General features: G+C 39.4%; 1 protein-coding gene across 1 annotated transcript in view; it reads right to left on the reverse strand.

Moving 5' to 3' along the window:
* LOC103268533 (low-density lipoprotein receptor-related protein 2-like) overlaps positions 1-20,021 on the reverse strand; it is a gene marked incomplete at its 3' end in the record, with an annotated part of 150,240 nt that overhangs the window by 40,384 nt on the left and 89,835 nt on the right. Inside the window, exons 16-23 of the mRNA XM_021716584.1 lie at positions 19,076-19,299; positions 15,787-15,993; positions 12,510-12,712; positions 11,665-11,805; positions 10,037-10,240; positions 4,744-4,936; positions 2,708-2,833; positions 2,008-2,138 (exon numbers count right to left, since the gene is read on the reverse strand). Of these exons, the coding sequence (XP_021572259.1) occupies positions 2,008-2,138; positions 2,708-2,833; positions 4,744-4,936; positions 10,037-10,240; positions 11,665-11,805; positions 12,510-12,712; positions 15,787-15,993; positions 19,076-19,299 (1,429 nt within the window). The remainder of the gene's footprint in view (positions 1-2,007; positions 2,139-2,707; positions 2,834-4,743; positions 4,937-10,036; positions 10,241-11,664; positions 11,806-12,509; positions 12,713-15,786; positions 15,994-19,075; positions 19,300-20,021) is intronic.

Here is a 20,021-nt window from a genome sequence, read left to right on the forward strand (position 1 = left end):
GGCCACTGCACTCCAGTCTGGGCGACAGAGTGAGACTCCAACTCAAAAAAAAAAAACATGGTGCGAGAGAAGTGAGATTCTGAACAACAAAAATGCAATCATGTTCACTTTTTAGTAACGTCTGAAGCAGGGAAGTAAATATATACATTCCAGCAATTCTTAGAAATAATTGAATCAAAGTGGATTTTCTCTTTAACAATAGTTTAACTAGAAAACCTAATTAATCAGAAAATTCTCAAGATGTCACTAATTATTTTTCCTTCTGTATTGCCCAGGCTGGTCTCAAACTCCTGGGGCTCAAGCAATCAGGCTTGAGACACTGACCAACCCACCAAGATGTCCCAAATTTTATCATTAGGCCAGTTTTCCTTATCTGTGATCTTCTCAGTGACTAACTAATTGGATTCACTAAATCTTATCTCTGGGTTCCACCACTCACAAAGGTATCTTAACATACTTAAGTAGATAAGAATTCAATAACCCTTTCATTCCTATGTGGTGCACAGTCAATAAGATCTACCCCTTCAGTAAAAAGGTGCAACATCTACGGTGTTGCATAATCAAAGAACTTTCTCTAAGAAGTACACATGGAAATGCAGTGTTGAAAGAAACTGATAATTATTATTGCTGTTATCCTTATTACTACTATTATTTTGGGAATATTGCATTGCTTCCACGGGTATGAATTCAAATTATTTTCATGCTGATGAAACCAAAAGGTATTGAAACTACATTCTTACTCAGTCCCAAAACATTTCAGCACAGAGCAGAGAAAATTTAACATTCTTATGATCTTCCTGCGTGAAAGTAAATAGTGTGTCTGACACCACTATTGAAAAGGGAGTAATAGAACAACAGCATTTTAAGACTATTTTTAAATATCACACACTCTTCCAAAGATAAACAGACAGCAGGACAGACTATGCAATATACTTCATATTCATTCCACACTCCATGTGTGTGAGGAACGTCTTTGATTTATAGTCAGTTTTTTAAAGCACAATGTTAATTATTCAACGTAGGAGGTTTCAACCAGGGACACAGCTGGCATATACATAGGGCTTTTGGTAGCCCTAAACAAAGTGTGAGCCCTCCACCAGGGTTAATTATGGTTTGTCAAAAAAAAACCAGAATAGATTTCCATCTTTCCTTACCTTATTGGCCTGGCACTTTTATGCTGCTGCACAAGCTATCCAACCATTTACAGAGACCCTGTTTTCAAGACTAAACAAACCACCTGTTTCATGGTACCAGGCTACATTCTTATTCCCAGCAACTTAATTCACAACAGCATGCCTACACTCGAGAGAGGAGCTGAGAGAAAGACAGGCCAACATTGTCTGTGATCATTGTGACTGTGGTTTCCCGGGATTCATGCTTCCCAGCAATCTTTACTAGTAGCATGAAATTATTTTGAAAGGCTGATTAAAAAACAATTATGTCTTACTGTTCTTCGTACTCCATCCCCTGACATTTCTATATAACAAAGACGATGTCAGTTATCCAACGTTCGGACTAAAAAGTTTCAAAGTCATTCAGTGAATACATTGTTGATGAGTGTGTGTAATCTTTCTCCCACAAGGATTTCAAATGAGATTCTTGCAAACACCAGAGAACAATTAAATGCTGCAATGATTACTATAAACAGTTCTATTTTATTCTTGAAGATGAAGGCATTAATTTACTATTTCTTCATGTGATATTTATAAAACCGAATACCCAGGATGTTGAATAGTATAATGTGTAATCTACAAAGTGCTACACCCATATAATTTGTCAATATTATTATCTAAATGTGTCCAAAACAACAACAAAAATCACACTTTAAAAGTAAAAAACTCCATCAAAAACCAAATGTTTAACTTACATATAATAGCACGACTTAATTTTTTTATTTTAAAATGAACCACTTTTCTAGATTTGTGAGACTGTCAAATGAGGATGAGTTTCCTATTGTAACTTGCAAAATATAAAAACAACACACATTTTTATTGCTTCAAAACATACCTCCAAAGATGGTAATTCCAAATGGATGTGTCATCTGCTCTATGTGGCCCAGTCTTCTTCTATCTAAACCATCAAAGGTGCTGTGCTCAATTTTATCAAAAAAGGCATCTACCCAGTACAATCGTGAAGCACTAAAATAATAATAAAACAGTTATCTGTTATCCAAAAACTAGTAGAGCAAATCCTTTACACAGGGCATTCAAGTATGCTAAGTTAACACACCTATTAAACAAAGTTTTAAAAAATTTAGTTATATTCATTAAAAATGTAACAGTTTTGTACAGAAAGATACAACTACTTTTCATGAAGTGGCTTGCAATTGTCTTAGAAAACTTGAAATGTTGCTATCTTTGAGTTAGAAATTTTATTTTTCTCCCTGTGAAAAATGCTGGTAGTAATCTATGTATAAAAGATTAGATACACTTTTCCCTTTTTCTCTCCCATAAGTTACTTTAGCATTTCATGTTTATAAGCTTATTTACCCTAATCCTTTTCCTATATTTCTAGATAGACTATCAATTTCTTGACAACCATGTGTTCTTATAACATTCTACATCCTTCTTCCATCACCAATTAATAATTGAAAACTTTCTGAGGTCAAGTAGTACCAGTTTCCTCACTCCATCATATTATATGAGTCTACTTCATATGTGTTCTGCTGTAAGTGGGAATTCAATAATTGTGGATGATTTCTACTTACCTCCAATCGATGGCCAAGCCATTGGGCCATCCAAGTGTAGTGTTTATTATAGGCAAAAGGTGAGACCCATCACTACATGCTCTCATAATTTTAGCAGGACGGAACCAATCAGAGAAGAATATATACCTAGAAAAGAGGTAATTAATCAAGGATGTTAATACTGGGACAAACTACAGGACTTAGAGAGATTTAGCACAAAGATTCTCCAGAGACTGTAATTAATTTCATTTTCTGTATATGTTATTGAGCTTAGCAAATTTGGTGGATAACTGATCTAATTTTTTAGGTAAAAATTCAGTTATCAACATATAACCAAAGTCAAAAATACAAACTGCACCAAAATTGGCATCCAAAGCAAAAAACTGCTGCTTTAGACTTTAGGACCTAAAACTACGATCACCAAACAGATTCTTTAAAAAGATACAATTTAGGTTATATATGAGGGGCACCCAAAAAAACCAGAATTATCTTTCAGAAGGTGGGCCCCTTGTACAGGCTTCCCCTGCTAGGTAAATGTTCTAGGAACTCATTTGTATCAGTGTACCAGCTAGTTTTATTGCGAGAGACTGGGTTTGGTTTCAGTGAATTTTTTTGGCGTGGGGTGGTGGGGGGAGATTCTTTCCCATGTTTGCCCATTTCATGATTTACCAGCACACCTGCTCACCTGCCCACACTAAGTGTTCATTAGCTTTTGACCAAAAATGGCATATCCTCCATGCCCCACCTTCCCTATTCACCCAATGACACCCCGGATTAAAAAAAGAAAAGTCCTCAGAGGGAAACATTTTGCCGATATGGAAAAAGTGAAACAAAAACCAGCAGAAGCACTAAAAGGCATCAAAATTGAGTTCAAAAACTGTTTTGAAAAAGCATCTTGATGAGTGTACTGCATCAAATGGAGAGTACTTTTGAAGGTGGCTGAAGTTTAAACATAAAAGAACAAATATACAATTTTTATAAGTAAATTCCAGAGTTTTTTGGGTCGCCCTCATATTAAATACTTCATGCTGTTGGAAAAAATAATAATAAATAAGAGCAAGAAAGCAGATTGCAATCTTTCTCTAGATTAAGTATCCAGGATCCCCTAGATCATTCTCTGGTCATTCTTCCATAAAGAAGTGATAAATTTGTGGGAAATGAATTCGTCCTGGATGAAATTTTAAACAATATCTGACTCATAGAGCTTAATATTCTGGATGGAAAAATGATACATCTGGGGGGTGGGGCGAACATTCTTCTCTTTCATACCACCTCTAGGAATCAAAATTAGTCTTTTCTAAAATGTAACTTTCTGAAATATAACTACTTTATGTCATTTTAAGTGAATGTGTCATTAGCAAAGGAAATTAACAGGTTTTCAAAACCAAATGCCAAAGATTTGGGTTAAGATAAATTCATTAAAAAATCAACTGCTTAACTCTCCATAGGGCAATTAAATTTCTTCCATTTTAAAATATGTTTCTTATATTATTTTACAAAGAGAAAATTTAAAAAAACAGACACTCTAGAGGCAGCAAACATGCTTTCTTAGGCACAAAAAAGGTCTGGAATTTGATTACTGGAAAGGTCTGGAATTTGAATACTGCCTGTTGCTTAATCGCTGTGGGTTCTTCCCAAGTTGCTTTATTTCATGGAGACTGATTTATTATCTCTAAACTGGATATTACATACACTTCCTTCATAAACTAGTTTTGGGATCAGATGAATGTATATATGTAAAGTGCTCAATATATGCCCTGAGGAATCAAGCTATTATTATTATTATTATTATTATTATTATTATTATTATTATTTCTGAGTTGGTGTCTCACTCTGTTGCCCAGGCTGGAGTGCAGTGGCACACTCAAGCCCACTGCAGCCTTGACCTCCTAGGCTTGGGCAAACCTTCTATCTCAGCCTTTCAAGCAGTTGCGACTACAGGCCATGAGCCACCATGCCAGGTTAATTTATACATTTCAACTTTATATTTGCTGAACTTGCCAAATCCCTATAGTATCACTTATCAATGACTGTAAAAGACATACATGAACACTCACCCAGCAGTAGGATGAACTACGATTGATCGTGGGTTGTTTAAATGATGAACTATTGTGCGTCTTGATTTATCAGCTAGCTTCATGACACTTATACTCTTGAAATGAGAGTCTGTCCAATAGAGATTCTTTGAGATCCAATCAAAAGCCAAGCTTTCAACATTTTCCACCCTGTTAGCTGCAAGAATTTCTCTTCCTATAAATTAAAATATGCATGTGGTTTAAACAAAGCATATTTTATAAAACATATCTTTTCCTACTAACGCATACTGAAAATTTGTGTCAGAGTTAGAGCATACTTCAATAACACATGGGGAATTCCTAAAAAGAAAGAAAGAATGAATGAAAACATAAGCCATTGAGCAACAGCAGGAGATAAACCAAGAATCTATCCATTCCTCAAACTTTGGATCTCAAAGAATAGATATGATACTGATAAATAGAACCAGGGGTAGTATGGCCCAGGATTACTCCCTCGTTCAACCTTCCAGAAAACATTTCTCACCGCAGGACAGAATATCTGAGGAAGAGATACCTGAGTTCACCTACTACCACCCGCAGGCACTCTGAGAAGCTGACACCGCCAGGTACAAGGTGTCACCGCCCAGCCCTCTCATCAACAGTTTTTCACAGCCACAAAGTTGCCAAGTTTGGAAAAGACCAGCAGAAATACCAGAAAAGAAGTCAGAACTCGGTTCAGAAGAATAAGACCACTTTCCTCTTTATGAAATGTTTATGCCTTTTACCCTCTTTTTATTTTTCACTAAAAAAAATCTAAATCAGAATAGACAATTGCAATTCTTTCTTTTGCAGTAGGAAAAACAATCCGTGTTTTCTCCATTCGTTTATTCAGCAAATTGTGAAAAGAAAGTCCCTTATATGCTAGACAACCTACTAGATATTTAGAAGACATAATATTGTTGATAATATTAATAATTATAGCTTATATTAATTAAATGACCACTTACTATGAGCCAGAAACTGGAGTACTTTACATGAACTCATCCATCCTCACAGCCACTCAATCAAGCAAGCATTATTATTGTCCCTATTTTACAGATGAGGAACTGAATCAAAGAGAAGAGAAACCTATGGAAAGAAGTGTGGACTCTGCCCTCCAAGTAATGTATAATGAGGTGGTGAGAGAGGAGGGGGCACTTAGCTCAAGAGACAGAAATTAAAGAGTAATAGGTTCTATGACAGAGGTATGCATAGGATGGTATGACAGCACAGACTCCTAAGAGAGGTTTGGCCAAGTGGAGGAGTGCAGAGACTGAAAGGCAGAAACTGAAAACACCACGTGTTCTAGGAGCATGGTTGGAAGCTAATGGGTTAATGACAGAGGCTGAAGGAGAGGGAGAAGTTCATGGTGATCACCAGGTGGAGGGGGGGTGTACCAAGTGGCCTGTGAGAAGTAGGATGAAGGCGTCCATTCAAACATGCTGGTTTTGAAGTGAATGTAGGATAACCAGGGGAGGTGTCCATAAGGCAGTTGGCACTATAAACCTCAGAAAGAGAAATTGGACAGAGGTTTTTTGTTGTTTTTTTTTTAAATCACCTACAGGAAAGCTTCCCTGACCTTTCCCTCAGTCCCCAGATTAGGAGGGAAAACACTTAGTAAATGCCTTATTATAAGTCTCCCCATGATGATTTTTAATTGCTACCTAGATGCTAATTAAAGACATAAGAGGCATGAAATTATTCAGAAGAAGAGGATCAATATTGAGTACCAGAGTTACAGTTGTTTATAGGATAGGCAAAGGAGAAAAAACATGAAGCCAACCATGCAGCCCATAAAAAGAGGACTGGATAAACAAAAATGTGGTGTATATACACAATGGAATATTATGCAATCATAAATAAGGGCAAAATTATGAACTTCATAGCAATCTGGATGGACTTAGAGCCTATAATACTGAGTGATCTATCACAGAATCACAGAACTGAGTACCATATGTTCTCACTCATAAGTGGACCTTAAACAATTATCATAATACTATAAGAAAGGGATTGGCGGTAGTGAGAAACTGCTGGGGAGCCAAGGGGGCACACCTCATCCACAAGAGTACCTGCATAATGAACATCTGTATACCTAACCCTGAACTGTACCCCACATCTTTAAAATTAAAAATAAATAAATAAGCCAGGAATGGTGGCTCACACCTATAATGCCAGCACTTTGGCAGGTCGAGGCGAGAGGACTGCCTGAGCCCAGGGGTTTGAGATCAGTTGGGGCAACTTGGTAAGACCTCGTCTCTACAATAAATCAAAAAATTAGCTGGGTTTGGTGCACGCGCCTGTAGTTCCAGCTACTTGGAAGATTGAAGCGGAAGGATCACCAGCAGGTTGAGGTTGCGTTGGCTGTGAGAATGCCTCGGCACTCCAGCCTGGGCGACCAAGTGAGACTCCTGCTCAAAAAATAAAGTAATAAAATAAATAAATAAATTCATGTCTGTTTTACTCTTGCAAAGAACTATAAACTGCATGTTATCATTTCTATTGAATAAGTAAAAACACTGAGGCTCAGAGGAGCAGAAAAAAAAGAAAAAGAAATTGAGGAGTGTGTCTTTTTTAGAAGACCAAAGTGTCAAAGACAAGGACTGAAAAGCATTATCTAGGTTAGCAGAGAGATTGGCAGTGATGGAGATGAGAGGGGTTTCAGTAATGTGGAAGGCAGAGTTCCAAGAGATAAGTAATCAGTGAGCAGTACAGAAGAGGGGACAGAGTGTGCAGGTCAATCTTGCAAGAAGTTTGTCCACAAAATGAAGGAGAAAGAAGGCTGTCACTAGAGAGAAACATGTGGTGGAGGGTAGGTTGCATTTTTTTAGGATGAGAGAGACTTGAGTACATCTAAGCAAATGGAAAAGTCCGTAGAAAAAGAGAAGCTAGCTGGGCATGAGAGCTCACGCCTGTAATTCTCAACACTTTGGGAGGTTGAGATGGAAGGATTGCTTGAGCCCAGGAGTTCAAGACCAGCCTAGGCAACATAGCGAGATCTCATCTCTACAAAAAAATCAAAAAAATTAGCCAGGAGTGGTGGCACGCAAATATACTCCCAGCTACTCAGGAGGCATCCTGAGCCCAGGAGGTCGAGGCTGCAGTGAGAGGTGATCATGCCACTGCACTCCATCCTAAGTCAAAAAAGGAGAAAAAAAAGGCAGTATAAGGAGCAAGTCAGATACTCAGGCCCTTCCAGATCCTGAGTCACACTGCTCCCCTCAGCCCGTCTCCTCTAAGAGTCTAGAAATTTTTATTCTTGGAGAACTGAAAAAGAAAGGCTATGGGCTCAAGGTATAATGCACAACAGAGAACTCAGACAGCCACAGAACTGAAAACAGAAGGATTACATGAATAAAATGAATACTGAACAGAACAGCTCACTTTCTTCTCTGCTCTCAAAACACAGAACCAGCTCCTAGTATCATTGCCATCTACCTCAAGAAGGAGAATGGAGGCATCTACTAAGGAGCTGATTGTCTCCAGGAAAGATTTACGAATACTGTTCCTGGGGAGAAGCTCCCTAAATATAAAGCTGCCTCACCACCTGAGTTCTCTAAATGGATGAGGCCCATCGACCACACAGACCTTCTGATCAGGCTTTCACAACCTTGCTCTAACCAAACAAGGGTTATAGCATTTGGAGAAAGTTTCCATCACAAAAAAGGAAGCTGAAAACAAACCAAAAGGAAAAAGGAATCCAAAGAAAATGGAAACAGAACAAGATTAAATTTTGTAATATAATGAATATCTTCAGAGAAATACTAACAGATATGAAATTTATAAAACACAGATTATTATGAAAAAAGGAATAGAGAACAAAAAGCTTTTTCAAAATTGAAAATACTCTAAATAAAATTAAGTATTGACTAGAAAGACTAAAAACTAGGTGGAAGTGGAGGCAAGAGAATTGACTGAGTCCAGGGGTTCTAGACCAGCCTGGGCAACTTGGTGAGACATCATCTCTACAATAAATAAAAAAAATTAGGCAGACATGGTAGCGCACACCTGTAGTTCCAGCTACTTGCAAGGCTGAGGTGAAAGGATTGCATCAGCCCAGTAAGTCGAGGCTGCGACAGCCCTAAGCATGCCACTGCACTCCAACCAGGGTGGCAGAGTGAGACTCTGACTCAAAAAAATAAAAATAAAATAATAATAATATAAACACCTAATATTAATTTCACCAAAATCTACAATCTAACTTTTTAAGAAAAATGGGGTGAGGAAAGTGGGAAGTTGGAGGAGAAGAATGTAAGAGAGCAAGATGCTCATCTATAACAAGGAAGTGATTGTCTAAAATGATAAATCAAGAAACAGTAGTATAAACAAAGCATTTAGAAACATGGAGACAAACCATAGAAGAAACAGCTGAAAGCTCTCTTTACCCCGAGAGCAGGTCTGTGTTGGGGGCAGAGTGGGAGCAAGGTAATATGATTTTTAATTGACAATAGCTACAATGATAGCTAATATTTACTGAATATTTACTATTTCTTACCCATTATTCTAGGTGCTTTACATGCACCAGTCTAAAATTCTCTCAATAACCTTTTATGAGCCATGTATTATGTATTATCTGCATCATTATTCCTATTTTACAGATTAGGAAACTGAAACATAAAGAAATTCAGTAATTTGCTTAAGGTTACACAGCGAGGGAACGTAGGAAGCCAGAATTCAAAACCAGGCAGTCTAGTTTCTAAGTTGGCCCTCTTGATGGCTATGCTATATTGTCGACCAGTATTATTATTATTCCAAGCCCAGCCATTGGCATTTGGGTAGTCCAGCATCCCTAAAGAGAGGTCATCCCATTGGATCAATCTGGCTGCTTGAAAAGTTTTTAGTCAATTAATCTATTAATGGCTTTCATACACTTGACTTTCCTTTTATGCTAATATTTGCCATTATTAAAATACATTCACACTTATACCTTTTTGTTTTAAGAAACAAGGTCTCTGTCCCTCAGGTTGAATTGCAGTAATGCAATCATAGCTCACTGCCACCTCCAACTCCTGAGCTCAAGCAATCCTCCTGCCTTAACCTTCCAAAGACAACGTGTTTTGAAAACAAAGAAAAGATGTTTGTTTTAACTTAATTCATTTAAAAAAAGCAATAGATTTGTCTTCCCAATCTAAAAGTATTTAGGCAACTTAGTAAAGACTCTGCTTAGGAAATAGATACAAAGTTTCACTGAACAAATTTTTAGTATTATTATTGAAAACAGGCAAAATATGCATATGCGTGCGCGCACGCACACACACACACACACACACACACACACGCACACACACAGCTTTCTCACCTGTGCCATCGATCTTTTGTTTAAAAATCATGTATTTTGATATATCTGAAAAAAAGATAGTGCTGTTCTGGGCATCAAAATCAATCCCGACAAAGAAAGAAGGACTCCCAGTCACTGGAACCATGACGTCCTCCTGGGTTGACAAGGTGAATGGAATCCCACGAATAGCTAATTGGGATGAAAAGATCAGGAAATTCCGAATAGCTGTAGGAAGAGACACAGAACAGTCAGCCACAGCATAGTTCTCGTCGCCTCCCTTACATTCCAGAGAAAGCACTTATATATACATAATGCACACTTATTCTGAAATAAACATAAAAATGAATTTATGGAAAACATAGTTGGAAATAATGGGAGAAAAAAAGATAAGCAACTATGATGGTGTATTTGAATCTTACTTCTTCCTAAAAAATTTATATATATTAACCTTAAATTTACATAAAAATAATGGTCCAAAAATAGTATTAACTGAAATCCATAGTAATTCCATCAAAATTCTCAAGTTAGTTTAACTTTTGTATAGAGATCTACACCAAGAATCTTAGTACTTTTGAGGTATCAAGAGAAGAGAAGAATTAACAGCAACCAGAAATAGGAAGAAATAAAGGGGTAAAAGAAGGACGGGAGAGGAGGAATAAAGGAAAGACGTGAGATGGAGTGATGTTTAAAATCAGACCAGCCTGGGAAACTTGGTGAGACCTCATCTCCACAATAAATTAAAAAATAAGCCAGGCGTGGTAACGCGTGCCTGTAGTTCCAACTACTTGGAAGGCTGGGGTGGAAGAATTGCCTAAGTCCAGCAGGTGAGGCTGCGGTGGCCATGACCGTGCCACTGCACTCCAGCCTGGGCAACAGAGTGAGACTAGAACTCAAAAACAAACAAACAAACAAAATCAAAGAGGGGGCCAGGCGCAGTGGTTCAAGCCTGTAATACCAGTACTTTGGGAGGTCAAAGTGAGAGCATTGCCTGAGCCCAAGGGTTCCAGACCAGTCTGGACAACTTGGTAAGAACTCGTCTCTACAACAAATCAAAAAATTAGCCAGCCTTGGTAGCGCACACCTGTAGTTCCAGCTACTGGGAAAACTGAGGCAGAAGGATCGCCTGAGCCCAGCAGGTCAAGGCTGCGGTGGCCGTGAGTGTGCCATGGCACTCCAGCCTGGGCAACGGATTAACTCAAAAAGGCATAAGCAGTAGCCCAGAAGAAGTCACAGTGATTAAAAAGTACAGTATTTTTCATCAAAGCTAAGGCTAACATATAAAGTGGAAAAGATACACAGAGTACAGAAAAGAGCTCAAAATTCAATCATATGGAATTTCAAGATCATAGTTAATGGGAGAAAATGGTTTCAGAAAACAAGTGGAAAGGGATCTGAAGAAAACTCTAGACATAAGATTAAAGGAATGTCCCAGAGGACAGAAATTTACATCTTCAAACACAGCTCTATGTATAGTGGAAGTACAGCAGTGCTACCAAGGAAGTGGCTCCTTGGGCTACAGAAAGCTTATTTGCAATGAAGAAGTTAGACAGGGAGCTGGCCCTGGCCAAGGGCAGCAGTTAGTCTGCATAAGGGATGTACATACATATACCTATGCTGCCTGCCAAAATAGTCCAAAACAGATTTCTTACCAATGCAGTGGTGCTCATCCGTATCCAGCTCAAAGCCAAATGTGCACTTGCAACGATAGCCCAAACCATCATTATCCGTCCTGTGACTGAGGACACAGACTTGCTCACAGCCCCCATTGTTATCTTCACACGGATTTCTAGCTGGAGGAGAACACGGACAGGTAATTAGAAATGTATGATTATCTAAGACATGTGAAGTCACTTTGAGTGCTATTGGTGAAACAGAATATTGGATTAGCAACTCGTTGGAGACATTGCTACTGGTTACCACTGTATACACCCACATCTGGCTGCACTAGCCCTCCCAGTTTCACTGCTTCTCTCCCACCCACTCTTAAACTGGGGGTAGCAATAAATAATTCTCTGAAACCAGATAATCACAGGGTTCTTTACCCCTCAATAATTATGTCAGAGTATGTCTGCTATACTCCATGTAATCCAACTTAACAACCAATCGCTCTAAGAGGTTAAGTGTCATTCTCTCAATTTTACAGAAGAGGAAAGCAAGCCTCCAAAAGGTTAGACAACTTGCCCAAGATTATTCAGTAACTAAGTGACTTATCTAGGATTCCAATCTGGATCTGATCTCAAAACCCCACATGTCTGCAACGCAAACCAGCTTATACTCCCAAAGCCATCCTCAAAGTTATTACCTCAGGAAGATCACTTGTACACTATATACAAGGCTGCCACCGCTAAAAAATTCATTTCTGCTTTTGAAATTATCTTCTGAGCCATATTCTTTAAAATATTATCTTTACCTTCACAGATTGATTGATTTGGGGAAACAACAAAATTATTTGTCATTCTGAGCCAAGCATAGCTACCACTGTTCTAAGGCTTACCATAGGGCTGTCTAAGAGAATGGTAAACAGTCACTCCATAGGGCCTCAGGGAAGACTGGTAGTACACTTCTGGGTTGTTCTCTGTGAACTTGTTTCCCTTCATCACAGCCATCTTTGTCCAATCCGTAAAGAACACATGACCTTCAAACAAGCTTATTCCAAAGGGATGAGGAACGAGTGACCCTCCATGAATTACTGTTTTCCTGTTATAAAAGATAAATATGTAATCATAAAATTGGGGTTTTGCTTTATAATTAAAGGTGTAAGCCGGGCTCCGTGGCTCAGCCTGTAATCCCGCGCCTTTGGGAGGCTGAGGTGAGTGGATTGCCTGAGCCCGCGGGTTCGAGACCCGCCTGGGCAGCAAGACCTCAACTCTACAATAAATCAAAAAAATCAGCCGGGCGTGGTAGCGCCTGCCTGTAATTCCGGCTACTCGGAAGGCTGAGGTGGAAGGATCGCCGGAGCCCAGCAGGTCGAGGCTACGGTGGCCGGGAGCGGCCACGGCACTCCAGTCTGGGCGACTAAGTGAGACTCCAACTCAAAAATAAAAATTTAAAAAAAGGTAGTACATTCAATTAAATACCGAAGGTAAATACCACCCTTGAAACTTAAATTCTAGTCCCAGTCAATCCTAGCTTGTTCGAGGCCTTTTTTTTTGAAACTGCTGTTTCTCATTTCCTCTTCATTTCATTAAGTTTACCCCACATATAGAAGATAAGAAATAGTACTTTGAACGAATGTAACAAGCATTAGAAAGTCTGGTTAAAAAAAAAATGCCTTCAACAATTACTTCTCATTGCATCATTTACCATTTCTCAACAATTAGGGGGCAGGACAGTAAGTAGTAGAGTTCAACCCATAGCAAACACCCAGATCTGTTCTGATGTCACTATAAGGAGAGCAAAATGGAGTATGACCACTTGTATGTATCTGCTTTATGAAACTGTCAATTGATCATACTTGTAATGGAGACCCAGAGCTGCTTAAATAGGAAGAAAACAAAAATAAAAGGCACTAAGCACTAAGCAAGGGGAAGACATCAACAACACCTACCAGCTATATAAAGATGACTCAGACATATGAATACAGTGAGGTAGATGATGGATCAAGAAGGGATACTCTTATTTTCTTTCTTTTGGCATAATAGAAAGACCGCACAGAAAAACCCTAGCAGTTCCTGAAAACTAAAAAGTACCATAGAGCTCTAAGGAAAGACTTGAAGATACTAAAGCTGGCAAATACACTAAAGTGGAGAAAACAAAAAACCTAAGGTAGCAAGTTAGCATACACTTTGAAACGCTCAATAATGACATGGCACATTAGGATTAGAGAATGGTTTTTTCACTTAGCAAATTCCAGAACCCTGAATGTCACCTACTGGTAAAGCAAGAGGCAAAGAGTTTATGATTTCAGCTGTACTTGCAGCTTTAACATTTCTTTGATGTTTCAAACCACTCAAATCTTTCTGAAACTCCATTGATTTTCATCTTTCATGCCTTACTTTAACCTTAGTATAAAAATATTGAGACTATATAATATAATGCTAAAATACCCCAATGAAACAAAAAAATTAGGCAATTTCCTAAGTGTTTTATACAATTTATCAGGTTGACTAATTTTTTTTCATAAAATTAATTTCTATTTGCAATATGGAATTCAGTTTAGGAGGTGATAATACTGTGATTATATAAGTGATTAACACTGCTATAGGAGGTCACAGTATTAATATTCAATCATTTCACCTGATGAAACAGAGTTTGTTCTAAGCATATAAAATCCAGTGGCAAACTGTTATGTCATCCTTACAAACCAGAGATACAAGAAAAAGCAAAACTGTGATAATGATTTCATTAAAAAAATTAAATCAGCCGGGCTCGGTGGCTCAGCCTGTAATCCCGTGCCTTTGGGAGGCTGAGGTGAGTGGATTGCCTGAGCCCGCAGGTTCGAGACCCGCCTGGGCAACTTGGCGAAACCTCATCTCTACAATAAATCAAAAAATTAGCCGAGTGTGGTAGCACGCGCCTGTAGTTCCAGCCACTTGAAAGGCTGAGGCGGAAGGATCACTGGAGCTCAGCAGGTCGAAGCTGCGGTGGCCAGGAGCGGCCACTGCACTCCAGTCTGGGCGACAAAGTGAGACTCTAACTCAAAAAGAAAAAAACAAAAAACAAACACACAAAAATTAAATCAAGTCATTTGGAAAAATTAAAATATCAGCCTATTTGCTGAATCCACCAGGAATATATTTTTTACCAAAATGTGAAGAACATGTTTTACTCAATTACCCTGGGTGACAGGCTCAGTAGAAGACTAAGCCTCAGTCAGGCTTGGCGGCTCAGGCTATAATTCCACGCCTTTGGGAGGCTGAGGTGAGTGGATTGCCTGAGCTCAAGGGTTCGAGACCCACCTGGGCAGCAAGACCTCATCTCTACAATAAAGCAAAAAAATCAGCCGGGTGTGGTAGTGCATGCCTGTAATTCTGGCTACTTGGAAGGCTGAGGTGGAAGGAACGCCGGAGCCCAGCAGGTCGAGGCTGCGGTGGCCGGGAGCGGCCACTGCACTCCAGTCTGGGCAACAGAGTGAGACTCCAACACACACACACATAAAAAGAAGCCTAAGCCTCACCATCACACAATATTTCTATGTAACAAGCCTGCGCATGTATCAAAATAGAAAATTTTAAAAAATAGGAGAAGATCTAAAATAGTTTTACAATTTAATTTACAATTAGCTCTAGTCAGACTATCAAGGTGAAGAAAAACATAGGCCTTGTTCAACTTTCAAATATTGCTGTATCTTTGAAGTGTATCAGGTAAAAATAACACAAGAAAATTCTCCTTAAAATTTGAAATATGTGAGTAGAGTAAAATCTAATTAACTACTGGTGGATAATGTCAAATACATAATAAAACATACATTGTTGAGGGAAAGTCAGATAAAACTAAAAGGTAAAGTGATCTTGAAAAACAAAGCATAAAGGACCTGGAGAAATAAATGGACTCAGAAGTGAATGAAAAGAACAGGCTTTATCTGGGACTGAGAAAAGAGATGAAGAGGAAAAAAATCAAAGAACAAATGTTGGAGATAATGTTTAATGAGTGTTAGTATGGAACACAAGAAATGTTAACTCAGAGTAGGTCACTTCATGCAAATGTCAATACAAAGGTCATTCAATCTATCATGTCAACCAACAAAGCGATGTTTTAAAATCAGGTCCTTTGGTGTCCTTCTCCCTACATACGGTGTACCTTTCCCAAAACTTATAAAAAATATTTCTTACCTTTGGATTCCATCATAAGTTACAGTTTCAATGTAGTCAAACCGAGAGTCAACCCAGTAAACACGCTTAGTGATCATATCCAGAGTTATCCCAGCAGGCCATCCTAGCTTTGTTTTTACCAAGTCTTTACGGTTGCTGCCATCCATGAAAGCCCTTTCAAGTTTAGGTTCCCCAGAAAGGCTCTCCCAATCTGAGAAAAATAAATAACTATGAAAGAAAACAAAAAATGAAAGAATCTGTTATTTTACAAGTTTACCTGGAAAATATTGTTTTTAAATAGTATGTCTGGATCAATGAAAATTTTCTCCAGCTGATTAGAGAACCATGGGGCTATAAAAAAAAAAAAAACAGATGGCCGATCAGGAACATCAATAACTCCAAATAGCAACTATTACAATGCACTAATATTTTGGCCTAAAAATTCACAGTTGGTCAGCTGGACACAGTGGTGTGCCAGGAGGAATACTTGAGCCCAGGAGTATTTAGAAAGAATCTATCTTTTAAAAAAACTTATATGCACCTTCTTTTTAAATTTATTTTATCTTTATTTTATTTATTTATTTGTTTGTTTGTTTAATTATTTAGAGACAAAGTCTCATTCTGTTGCCCAGGCTGGAGTGCAGTGGCACATTCATGGCCACCACAGCCTCGACCTACTGGGTTCAGGTGATTCTTCACCTCAGTCTTCCAAGTAACTGGAACTACAGGTGTGTGCCACCACGCGTGGCTAATATTTTTTTTTTTTTTTGAGTTGGAGTCTCACTCTGTCACCCAGACTGGAATGCAGTGGCCGCTCCTGGCCACCGCAGCCTCGACCTGCTGGGCTCCAGCAATCCTTCCGCCTCAGCCTTCCAAGTAACCAGAATTACAGGCATGCGCTACCACGCCCGGCTGATTTTTTTATTTACTGTAGAGATGAGGTCTTGCTGCCCAGGCGGGTCTCGAATCTGTGGGCTCAGGCAATCCACTCACCTCAGCCTCCCAAAGGCGCAGGATTACAGGCTGAGCCACCAAGCCTGGCTTCTAATTATTTGATTTACTGTAGAGACAAAGTCTCACCAAGTTGCCCAGGCTGGTCTTGAACCCATGGGCTCAGGCAATCCTCTTGCCTCAGTCTACCAAAGTGCTGGTATTACAGGCTTAAGTCACCGCTCCTGGCCTTACTTTACTTTTATAGAGACAAAGTCTCACTGTGTTGCCTAGACTGGTCTCGAACAATCCTCCCTCCTCAGCCTCCCAAAGTGCTGGGATTACAGGCTTAAGCCACCGCACTCAGCCCATATTTACCTTCTTAGCTTTCTCCTCTATTCCCTTTTTCTGTCTTTTGCTTTTCTTTTATACATCCAAGAAAACTTTAAAATACCTTTTAAAATATGGTATTAAGCCATTTCTTTCCTTCAATTTTCCATTCTGAGGTACAGTCCAGAGAACATCTCCATCATTTTCAAGAAAGGACAGCTGATATAATGAAGCAGACTTGTGAATAATCACCATTCACCAACACTAAAACTGCCTGAAGTTTGTCCAAGGGTTGGTTCTTAAGACCCAACTGTGAAATTCTAAGAGAAAGTTAAATCTCTAACTCTTCTTAAATGTGGAGATCAAGAATTTGCATTTAAACCTGAAGAAGAGCATTATCAGTTTTGGTGAGCTGATTCACACTAAACAACTTGTAATGCAATATTAGCACTGATATTTCAAACCCAGTCTATAACAAGAAAGTACTTAAAGGAACAGTTTCAACCACCGTTCCTCTCCTTTAAAAAAACTTTACAGAGCCGGGCTCGGTGGCTCAGCCTGTAATCCCACGCCTTGGGAGACTGAGGTGAGTGAATTGCCTGAGTCCGCAGGTTCGAGACCCGCCTGGGCAACTTGGCGAGACCTCATCTCTACAATAAATCAAAAATGAGCCGGGCGTGGTAGCGTGCGCCTGTAGTTCCAGCTACTTGGAAGGCTGAGGCGGAAGGATCTCCTGAGCCCAGCAGGTCGAGGCTGCAGATTGGGCGATAGTGAGACTCCAACTCAAAAAAAAAACAAAAAAACTTTACAGCTCATTCATATTAGAATGATCATCTTAATAATGGTGAAACAGGCCAGGCGTGGTGGCTCAACCTGTAATCCCAGCACTTTGGGAGGCTGAGGCGAGAAGACATCTGATCCCGCAGGTTCGAGACCAGCCTGGGCAACTTGGTGAGACCTCATCTCTACAATAAGTCACAAAAACTAGCCGGACGTGGTGGTGTGCATCTGTAGTTCCAGTTACTTGGAAGGCTGAGGCAGAAGGATCGTCTAAGTCCAGCAGGTGGAGGCTGCAGTGGCCGTGAGCATACTGCTGCACTGCAGCCTGGGAGACAAGAGTGAGACTCCAACTCAAAATAAAATAAAATAAAATAATGGTGAAACACAGTAATATTTAGTTGTAATAATATTATCTGATTGAGTCAGAACACAGATTTCAATCTCTTAGCTAAGAAAATGTGACAAAAACTAAGAATAAAATTCATACCCCTAGCCAGGCACAGTGACTCATGCCTATAATCTCAGCACTTAGGGAAACTGAGGCAGGAGGATTGCTTGAGACCAGGAGTTCAAGACCAGACTGGGCAACATAGTGAGACCTCACCTCTACAACAATAAAAAAGAAATCCAGGCATGGTGGCACCTGCCAATAGACCCAACAATTCAGGAGGCAGAAGCAGAAGGATCGCTGGAGCCCAGGAGGTCGAGGCTGTGGTGAGCCATGACTATGCCACTGCATTCCAGCCTAGGCAACAAAGTGAGACTCTGACCAATAAATAAATAAACGAGATAAAAATAAAATAAATTTTAAAAAGAAGGAGCATATTACTTTTTAAAAAGATGGATTCTTTCTAAATGCTCAGGATGACCTTAAACTCCTGGGTTCAAGTATTCCTCCTGCTCCAGCCCCCTGAGTAGCTGTAACTATAGGTACACACCACTATGCCTGGCTGGCCAAATGTGAATTTTTAGGCCAGAATATTAGTGCATTGTAATAGTTGCTATTTGGAGTTGTTGACACTCCTGATTGGCCCTCTGTTTTTTTATAGCCCCATGGTTCTCTAAATTCATACCCCCAAAACATCAAGTATTTTTAGTATACCGGTAGATGTGTTTGGACTACATATCCTCAAATGGGATTATATTTAAAAACATCCTTAAATCTTCTACGAATTAAATCTTCTTCAATTAATCCAATGGATGATCAATGTGTAAGGGGAGAGATACAAGTCCAAAAATACATGAATCAGCATATTTTCACATCACTTACCCAACAGTTGGGTCCAAGGCAATTCCTCTAGGACGCCCCAAGTTTTCTGTTATAAGGGTAACCCGGTAGCTTCCATCCAAATTGGCCATATCTATACGGTTGACCTTAGTCTCGACCAGATAAAGTTTATCATTAACCCAGTCCACAGCCAGGTTCTCTGGAGCATCAAGAGAAACATTGAGAACTTCTTGGATATTTAAACCATTAATATCAACTGAAAAAACCTGAAAAAAAAACCAAAATTATTATACTTAAGCATAACCAACTGTGTGGTTTGTTTTGTTTTGAATGATGATTATTCATCTAATCAGAATTGCTAATAATCCAAATTCCTAGCTTTTAGAAACTTCATGCAAATTATGATTTAAATGAACTAGAATTGTATTAACGGTATAAGAAAATGTCAGAGAAAGTGGCTGGGTACAGTGGCTTACTACACCTGTAACCCCAGCACTTTGGGAGGCCGAGGCAAGAGGATTGTTGGAACTCAGGAGTTCGAGACCAACCCGGACAACATAGCAGGATATCATTTCTACCAAAAAAAAAAAAAATTAGCTGGGTGTGGTGGCTCACACAATTAATCCCAACACTTTGGGAGACCGAGGCAAGAGGATTGCCTGAGCCCAGGGGTTCGAGACCAGCCTGGAGAACTTGGCGAGAGACCTTGTCTGCACAATAATTCAAAAAATTAGCTGAGCATGGTGGCGTACACCTGTAGTTCCAGCTACTTGAAAGGCTGAGGTGGAAGGATTGCCTGAGCCCAGCCGAATGAGGTTGTGGTGGCTGTAAGCGTGCTACTGCACTTTAGTCCAGGCAACAGAGTAAGACTCCGACTCAAAAAAAAAAAAATTAGCCTGGCATAGGAGCATGCACCTATAGACCCTGCTTCTCTGGTGGTTGAGGTGGAAGGATTGCCTAAGCACACAGAAGGTTGAGGCTACAGTGA

This window comes from Carlito syrichta, unplaced genomic scaffold (genome assembly GCF_000164805.1).
Source record: "Carlito syrichta isolate Samal-C Ts95f unplaced genomic scaffold, Tarsius_syrichta-2.0.1 Scaffold308846, whole genome shotgun sequence".
NCBI lineage: Eukaryota > Metazoa > Chordata > Mammalia > Primates > Tarsiidae > Carlito > Carlito syrichta.